General features: G+C 50.5%; 1 protein-coding gene across 1 annotated transcript; it reads right to left on the bottom strand.

Annotated features, from left to right (window-relative positions):
- Positions 1-6,410: 6,410 nt before the first annotated feature.
- LOC121488811 (neural Wiskott-Aldrich syndrome protein-like) lies at positions 6,411-8,483 on the bottom strand. The gene is made up of 2 exons (XM_041751100.1): positions 8,404-8,483; positions 6,411-7,008 (listed from the first exon to the last, which is right to left on the bottom strand). The coding sequence occupies exons 1-2, from the start codon at positions 8,481-8,483 to the stop codon at positions 6,411-6,413; spliced, it is 678 nt and encodes a 225-aa protein (XP_041607034.1).
- Between the last annotated feature and the right edge of the window lie 988 nt (positions 8,484-9,471).

Below are 9,471 nucleotides of genomic sequence, written 5' to 3'. Positions count from 1 at the left end.
CAGAGTTCAAAGCAGAGCAGAGCCCGGGCTGTTTCAGCCTCGGCCGAGCCTCATGGCCAGCTGCCTGTAGGAAGCACGCAGCCCCAACAACTCGATACAGGGGCCCTGGTCCACGTCGGGCTTGAGAAAGAGCTCATAGAGATTCAACCTACTTCTCAAAGCGCGCTAGGCCTTGCTTACATCAGTGTTCCTCCCGAAAAACACTGTGGCAGACAGACGTGTCTGCTGGCCTGTCCATCTCTCTTACCCCCGGTCACCCACAGACGTCTAACTGCCAGCACCTGTAGTTGTTTCAGAGCATTCTCTGGAACTCAGGCTTTTTTTTTCCTTCTCCAAGCAGCAGGCTAGAAGAGCAGGGGAATTAAGTGGTAATTGCCTCTTAATTCCCCTGCCTCTGTCTCTCCTCCCCGTCTAGGGTTTCCTGACCTCCAAATAAACAAGTTGTACTCGAATCCTTATCTCAGGGTCGGCTTCTGGGTAAACCAAAGAGAAGTAAATGTCCCTCAGCACTAGCCCACTCAGATTATACATAATCCAGGTCGGGGAGGCTTGCGTGGACACCCTGTGCTCGTGAGCACAAACACGCACATACATACGGAGAACTTCTCTCTGAACCAACCATCCCAAAGAAATCCATATTCCTCAGCCACTTGGCTGGGCCTTCCTGCCCCTCCATGAATAGCCCGGAAGACCAGTAAGTGAAATGAAAACTAGAACAATGAAGGAATAACGGTACTGGATCTCTTTGTCTTTTTAACCCTACCCACCATCCATCCACACCACACCATCCACATGACTCCCAGCTTACAGACCTGAGTAAGCGCTCATAAAACATCTGTTAATCAGACAAGCAACAGAAGCGGGCAGCCTCTGCTCCACAAAGCTCCAATCCTAATCCTCCACTATATTATCTTTCTGGGCACTAAGGAGGATTTCCCCACCCCTACACTCTCCGCAAATAATGGTGCAGAAGCACTTGGTCTTTCAAACTATTCTTCTGCATCCTCGGGAGAACGTGCCAGAAATATGCTCTTCAAACAGCCTGCTTATTCACAAATACATTTCCATTTTAGCAAGCCCAGCTGTCACTCCTGCTGGAGGCCCGCTGGCTTACTGAGGCCTGCTGGTCTCGCCCTTGCCACCTGCCCAAAGGGAAAATTAATTCACAGAAACTTAAGAGTGCCTAATTTAACTTCCCTTCCAATCAAAAGATCCTCTCAAAAGCCTCCTCAACAGCTGTCATCTAACTATTTCATGAATACTTCAAATAACAGGGAACCCACTACTATATGCCATCGCCTATCTGTGGTTGGAGGGTTCTAATTATTAAGTTTTTCTTTTTTTTTTAAATTTATTCATGAGAAACACAGAGAGAGAGAGAGAGAGAGAGAGAGGCAGAGACACAGGCAGAGGAAGAAGCAGGCTCCATGCAGGGAGCCCAATCTGGGACTTGATCCTGGGGCTCCAGAATCACACCCCGGGCTGAAGGCAGGCACTAAACCACTGAGCCACCCAGGGATCCTAACAGTTTTTAATAATAGACATTTACTATGTGCCAGGCACTATTAAAAGTGCTTTATGTGTGAACTTACTTCATCACAACCATCCCATGAAATAGCTGCTATTCATCATCCCATATCACAGCACAGAGAAGGTAAGAGCTTGCTCAAGATGACAGAGTGGCCAAGTGGCAGAATGAGATTTCAAACCAAGGACTCACTCCAGAGTCTTCTTGTATTGCCTTTTTCTCGTTGGGGGCAGAAATCTTTCACCATATAACCTAGCCTTTTTAGGCCCAGATCCCTGTGAGATTGTGATGCAAGCCAAGGACCCTCTCCTTGGTAATGTGCATATGGACACAAAATTTTGCATATATTTTCAAGGAGTCAATCCACCCCATCCCATAACACCCAGGTTAAAAATTTCTGCCAAATCCCTATCAAGATTCCAATGGCATTGTTTTACAGAAGCAGAAAACAACACTCCTAAAATTTACATAAAACCAAAGAAGACCCCAAATAGCCAAAGAAATCCTGAAAAAGAAGAACAAAGCAGGAGGAAGCACACTTCCTGATTTCAAGCTGTACTATACAGTTATATATGTCAAAACAATGTGGTATTGGCATAAAAACAGACACATAGACCAAGGGACAAAATCTAGTGCCAAAAATATAAGCCTAAGCATATACGGTCAACTAATATTTGACAAGGGAGCCAAGAACACTCAATGGAGCAAAGACAGTCTCTCCTATAAATGGTGCTGGGATAATTCTGTATTTCAAAAGCTTCCCAGTCTATGGTGTTTTGTTATGCTGCCTGAAAGGACCAGGTCAATATGCATCCATGAAACAAGAACAGAATGCTACATCTAGGGAAGAAAAGGAATAGTCAGAAAACAGAAAAGAGCTCTTGCAAGTGAGAATTACAATAGCTAAAATAACAAAATCAACAGAAACTGTGAAGGGTAAAAAGGAAACCTATCCAGGCAAGGCAACAAAATAAAGAGGTAGAAAATGGAAGAGAAAAAGATGACCAATCTAGAAGGCTCAGTGTCTACCTAACAGGGGTCCTGCAGAAAAGATCAGAGACAGCTTCCAGGACAGAAAGTTTCACTGGCCAAGCCAAAGGCAAGTGCTCCACCCACAGCTGGGTAGGGAGGCCAAGATCTGGCCTCTTTGGGTTCTAGAGGACAAGGGTGCTGCCTCAAGGATGACTATGCACAGGAGTAGGTTCCCCGGCAGGAAAGTAGCAGGTGCTGTTGTAAATGAGGGGGAATGATGGACGGCCAGAAACTACAAATGCCACACTGCTCAGGGACACACGCTGACTCCTAGTAGGCAAACATTCTTCTCTAACTACTGATAGAACACCTTAAATAGGATCCTGGAATCCTATCAAATGTGAAATCTGCCCTCCCCCCCCCCGCCCCCTCCACAGACCTTTTGTGTATCATCATAGATAGGTAAGATTTCACATGTATGTCCTACCTGCCAGTTGCTTCACCTGGGCTCCCTCATGAAGGCCTTACAACAAAGCAGCTATATGTGTATATATATATATTCTTAACATCCCCATTTTACAGATGAGGGAACTACTGCCCAGCAAAGTTAAGAAGAAAGTACCATCAGGGCATCTGGCTGGCTCAGTCGGTAGACCATGAGACTCTTGATCTGAGGGTCATGAGTTCAAGCCCCATGTTGAGCCTGGAGCTTACTTTTAAATTTTTTAAATTAAAAAAAAATTTTTTTTATTAAATTAAAAAGGAAAAAAAATTAAAAAGCAAGTCTACCCAACTAATGAGAAAAGCCAGGATCTGGACCAAGTTCATCTGACCATGGGGCAAGCCCCCTTTACCCACACGTGGGACTCTATCCAGTGCTGAGACCCAGATGTCCCACCACACTCAGGACCCCAAAGGGGATTGCAGGTGGGTCATTAAGCAGCCATGACAACTCAGTACAGCCATGCACCAGGAGCATATGGCTCAGCACCTTAGCTCAGGGAGACCCAGGGATTCTCTGTCACCCAGGGAGGGCCAACAGACCTTCTCTGTCACTTTTTAAAACTGACATGTAACATTAATTTCAAGTGTACAACATAATGATTTGATATTTGTGTATGTTGCAAAATGATCACCATACTAAGTCAGTTACCATATATTACCAGTTTGAAATGTTTTCTTGTGATGAGAATTTTTAAGATTGACTCTCTTAGCAACTTTCAAATACATAACACATATTATTAACTATAGTCACAATGGTGCACATAATGTCCCCAGGACTTATTTTATAACTGGAATTATGTATCTTTTGACGCCCCCCCCTCACTGATTTTGCCCACCCCCTAACTCTGGCAACCACCAGCCTTCCTCTTCCCACATCTCACTCAGGGGATACTGGGGGGTTTGCTCAGACTATGGAACAGCCACCTCTACTCTTCCCTGGCTGGGAAGCCAGACAAAGCAGAAACTTGGGTGGTCTTGAGAGCCCCCAGATAGCTGGCCCTGCTTCCTGAGCAGTAACAGACAAGGCCTCCAGTGCTTTACCAGCATGAGAGCAACTATACCAAGAGCATCTGCGACTAGAAGTTTCCATGGGCACAGGACATGTAGGAAGGAGAAGCAGGCTCCACACAGGGAGCCCGATGTGGGACTTGATCCCGGGTCTCCAGGATCACACCCCAGGCTGAAGGCAGCGCTAAGCCGCTGGGCCACCGGGGCTGCCTGATATTTACCGTCTTGACGTTCCGGAGAATTGGTCTTGGAAATCAAGGTTCCTTCTGAGGGGCAGGAGGGAAAGATCTGTCCAGGCCCCGCTCCTTGGCTTGTTGATGGCTATCTTCTCCCTGTGGCTCTTCACATCGCTGTCCCTCTGTGCCCATCTGTGTCCAAATGTCCTGTTTCTACCAAAATACCAGTCATACTGGATCAGGACCTGGCCCAATGACCTTGCTTTAACTTGGTGACCTCTGTTAAAAACCCTATTCCCAATAGGGTCATATTCTGATGTGCTAGAGGTTAGGGCTCCAACTTATCTTTCTTAGGGTACATGATTCAATTCATAACGGGTGGCTTCAGGGAGGAAGGATGACATGAAAGACTTGCAATTTCCCCATTTGAAGGGGCAGGTTTCTAGGCACAGATAGGCAGGCACTGGGTGGTCTTGCACTTTGTGATTACTGAATAAATTCTAGGATTTGGAACTATAGGAACATCTTCAGAGCCAAAAGATACCACATTGCATAGGCCTTCTCTATGCATGTCCCACACATGGGGACAACAGAATCCTGGCCCCTGAGGACAGTGTCCAGTCATAGACATTGGCTAAAACCAAGTCCCCAGGTTTTCCCACCAAAGAGGAAATCTGCTGAGATCCACATGAGGACCCTAGTGACGACTGGTTCAGAAGGCAGCAAGCAGCCAGAGTAGGCTATGGGGCAGAAGGACCCTTTTCCCTATCTCCAACACATACACACAAAGACACACAAACACACACCCACACACACACAGGAAACCCCCCACATCCTGTTTGGGTCCAGGACATAGAGGTAGAGGAAAGAGAGCCACTGAGCCTGAACCTTACATTCATGAAATGGCTTTGTTTTACTTTTGATGTTATTTCCAAATGTGTTTGTTAATGAGCCAAGCTGTGTCTTCCAAAAATTCAAGTATTGAATTTCCTAACCCCCAGGACTTCAGAATGCAACTGTACTTGAAGATAGGGTTTTTAAAGGAGTAATTAAGTTAAAATGAGGTTATTAGGGTAAGCCCTGATCCAACAGGATCGGTGTCTTTATAGTGGACAAAGACACACAGAGAAGACCGTGGGATGACATGGGGAACACACAGAAATCTATGAGCCAAGGAGAAAAGAAGCCAACCCAGCAGGAAGCTTGAGTCACACTTCCAGCCTCCAGATCTGGGAGACGATTTCTGTTGTTTATGCTACCAAATCCGTGGTACTTTGTTGATGTAGCTCTAGCGAACTAATATGATGTTAAACCAATATTCACACTTTGTGTGTCTTTCAACACTAATTTTTATTTATCTTTTTTTAAAGATTTATTTATTTATTTATTCATGATAGAGAGAGGGAGAGGCAGAGACACAGGAGGAGGGAGAAGCAGGCTCCATGCCAGGAGCCCGATGCGGGACTCCATCCCAGAACTCCAGGATCAGGCCCCGGGCCAAAGGCAGGCGCTAAACTGCTGAGCCACCCAGGGATCCCCTCAACACTAATTTTTAAATGTAAATATTAAAAGATGGTCACATTTTCATCTATTCTGAGATTTTTGGGGTCCTTAGGTCCATCCCACTCCTAGCCAGAGGCCCAACACGGGGCCTGAACTGACAACCCTGAGGCCAAGACCTGAGCTGAGGTCAGAGCTGGACACCTAACCGACTGAGCCACCCAGGCGCCCTGGCAGGTCGGAAACCACTGCTACCCCTCAAATCTCACAGTGGCTCGGGTCTCTACCTCGGAGTAGCCCCAGGGCAGTGTCTCGGCTGAGACGACAGGGTCCAGCAGCCCGCAGGCGGCGCTCCGCACATCGGGACGACGGTGCCCGGACACAGCCTGCACATGCGGCCCCGAGCAGCGGGCCCGGGACCCAGGGCCTCGGTGGGCGGGCAACTGCCAGCCCCCCTGCGCCAACCCCCAGAACCGTCTGGAAAATGAAAAGAATACTTTCTGCTCCCTTCCCGGCTCCGGGGGCGGCGTGAGGGGCGGGGAGGGGTCAGCCCTAGGCCCCCACGTTGCCGGTGAAGCTTGCCGGGACTGGGGCGGCCTGCAACCTCCGCCCCCAGCGGCACCCTGGGGTGCACCCAGCCCCTGCAGGGAGGGCCGGCCCGGTCCCCGGCGGGAGGGCGCAGCCCCGAGCCCTGCAGTGGCCTGGGGACGCTCGCACTGCGGTCAGGGTGGGCCAGAGCCCGACGGGCGCAGGGGACCCGGAGTCTCCAGGGCTTTCTGTGGACCCCGGGGCCAGCCGGCTGCCTGGGGAGGGTGCGCGGCCCTCCCGGGGGCGCAGAGGGGTGCGCCCCCCCAGCTGTCTGGGGGAGGGTGCGCGGCCCTCCGGGGGCGCAGAGGGGTGCAGCCCGCCCCCCGGCTGTCTGGGGGAGGGTGCGCGGCCCTCCGGGGGCGCAGAGGGGTGCAGCCCACCCGGCTGTCTGGGGGAGGGTGCGCGGCCCTCCGGGGGCGCAGAGGGGTGCAGCCCACCCGGCTGTCTGGGGGAGGGTGCGCGGCCCTCTGGGGGCGCAGAGGGGTGCAGCCCCCCCCCCGGCTGTCTGGGGGAGGGTGCGCGGCCCTCCGGGGGCGCAGAGGGGTGCAGCCCACCCGGCTGTCTGGGGGAGGGTGCGCGGCCCTCCCGGGGGGCAGCGGGGCGCACGGGCCGGGGGGCGCTGAGCCGGCTCTCCATCCATCGGCCCCGCAGTTAGTCCGTAAACGAGGGCCCTGAAGTCCCCTGAAGACAGCTCCTCTGGGCCCGTCGCCCCCCAATGGCACCTTCGACCCCCTAATTCTCGAAATCGTGCAACTCACTTCAGCAAAGGCAGAAAATGTGGAAAAGTATAAGGAAGGAAATAATCCTGTAATTTTTCAACTCGAAAACAATCTGTTTTAACATTTTGAAAAACGTCCTTCCGCTCTTGGAGGTTTAAGCGTAGCCGTATATGGATCCCCGCTCGGCTGCCCCGGGTCGATGAAAGCACGATTTTTTCTTTTTCTTTTTTTTTCTCCCCACGCCCAAAAGCATGATTTTCAATGCCCCCCCCCCCCAATAGTTTCCCCCGACTCTGAACCACCTGAGGCCAGGACTGTTCTTTTCATATTCCTAGAATTTGACAAACCGTAGGTACTCAACCAAATTTGGGGAAATAAATGAGAATTTCCTGAGTTTACTGTTTACCACATAAAAGAGGATACATTTTTGCTAATTTCAATTCCATTTGAACCTCTGAACGCTAAGTAAGAGTATGACAAAAACTATAAACAGAGGTTGAAGGCAATTACCCTCTGCAAGCAAGGCCACCTAGAACTCTGCTATGGCTCTTTTTTTTTTTTAATTATTTATTTATTTATTTATGATAGTCACACAGAGAGAGAGAGAGAGAGAGAGGCAGAGACACAGGCAGAGGGTGAAGCAGGCTCCATGCACCGGGAGCCCGATGTGGGACTCGATCCCGGGTCTCCAGGATCGCCCCCCCGCCAAAGGCAGGCGCCAAACCGCTGCGCCACCCAGGGATCCCCTGCTATGGCTCTTTAATGAACCTTCAGTGAGACTCCCGCCTCTGCTGACCAATGGGGAAAATTCTAGAAAGGAAGGAAATCTTTGATTGGTCACATGGCTAGAAGGCGTCATTAGCAACAAATGTAAAAGAAATCAACAGTCCGGTCTCATCTGGAAAACCCATGCTGGGGAAGCCTGGGGCTAAGGGCAGTGTGGGGCAGAGTGGAAAGCCTCCTGCCGGCTGCAGCAGTACAGTCAGGCCCCTTCCCCTTGGCCCCTCTGGCACACCATCTTGTCTCTCCCCTCCCTGGACAAGCAAGCTAAATTCAATCTCTTTTACAAATTCCAAAACCAGGCTTTCCTGTTATAGTCAGGGCCAGAGACTTTCCACCGTCTCTTGCACTGGGGACGATTTTACCTGGGCCTTAAGTCCTAGAACATTGATAGTTTCTGGGAAAGAAATAGAAATGAAAATCTAGCCTTGTGTCCCTCCTCTCACTGAACGAGGTGGGACCGGCCGAGTCAGTCCAGGTCACTACGAACCATACAGAGAACTTCAGTGCATGTTCCCCATTTCCTTCTCTGGGACCTGCATGGCCTATGTCTGAGGTGGGCTGTGACAGGAGTCCTCCCCCGCTTTCTCCCCCACTGTGGGCAGCAGCTCAGAAACTGCTGGCTTACCTCCAGGAGGGTGTCCCACACTCCTCCAGGGGCCCTGAAGCAGCCTGAGCCCAGCTGGCATCCCAGCCCACCCAACCCATTCACTCATTAGCAGCCCTTCGCAGAGTCAGACCTGCCCTGGCCTCGAGGACACACTGGAGGACACCGGCTCACAGAGACCAGGCTTCGTCTGCCCCCACCCCCAGCCCCCTGGCTCTGGCGTGGAGCCCAGAACAGCAGTGACTACACACGTGCCAGAAAAATAACTCCCAGGGAAAATGGTGCTGGGAACTGACTCAGTTTCCTCATTTGTACACTAGGCTAATACTAGTACCTCCCTGGGAACCATTTCGGGGGGCTGGGGAGGGTTAACTGAGGCGTGCCAGGATAGCACTGTGCCTGGGGCCTAGCATGTATTAAGCACTCACCAACATTAGAAATGCGGAGCGTGATGACGATGATGCCATAAGTGTGACACAATCAGGAGGAAGGGGCAGATGCTGACTCATTATTACACTGGGCACCCCGACTCCCCGGTTTCAGCAATCCCTTTCTCTGATTTTCAGGGCTTTTTTTTTTTTTTTTCCAATCCGTCAGCACAGGACATTCCCTCAGCCCTGAGTGTTCACTATTGTTTTTGCTTAAAGCCAACAGGCTGTATTAGTTTCCTGTGGTCGCTGGGAAACATTACCACAAACTGGTATCTCATAACACAAAAATTATTCTCTCACAGTTCTGGAAGCCAGAAGTCTGAAATCAAGATGTCACACTCGCTCCATGCTCTAGGGCATCCCCCCCTTGCCTCTTCCAGCTTGTGGTGACTGTTGGCATTGCTCGGCGTTCCTTGGCTTGTAGCTGCATCACTCTAATCTCTGCCCAGGGGGCACACCACCTTCCTTTCTGTGTTTTTTTTTTTTAAGATTTTATTTATTTATTCATGAGAGACACAGAGAGAGAGAGAGAGAAAGAGAGAGAGAGGCAGAGACACAGGCGGAGGGAGAAGCAGGCTCCATTCAGGGAGCCCAAGGCGGGACTCGATCCCAGGTCTCCAGGATTACATCCTGGGCTGAAGGCGGCACCAAACCACTG

This window comes from Vulpes lagopus, chromosome 4, assembly GCF_018345385.1.
Source record: "Vulpes lagopus strain Blue_001 chromosome 4, ASM1834538v1, whole genome shotgun sequence".
Classification (NCBI taxonomy): Eukaryota; Metazoa; Chordata; class Mammalia; order Carnivora; family Canidae; genus Vulpes; species Vulpes lagopus.
The sequence above is the reverse complement of the archived record's forward strand: the minus strand, read 5'-3'. Positions and strand labels throughout refer to the sequence as shown.

What these genes read in the sequence shown, in the direction of transcription:
- LOC121488811 (XM_041751100.1), bottom strand. Translation starts at nt 8,483, where the DNA reads ATGGGTTGGGTGGGCTGGGATGCCAGCTGGGCTCAGGCTGCTTCAGGG. An exon ending in TGTGGGACACCCTCCTGGAG is followed by an intron (nt 7,009 to 8,403) that starts GTAAGCCAGCAG and finishes TTCGAGAATTAG; the next exon opens with GGGGTCGAAGGTGCCATTGG.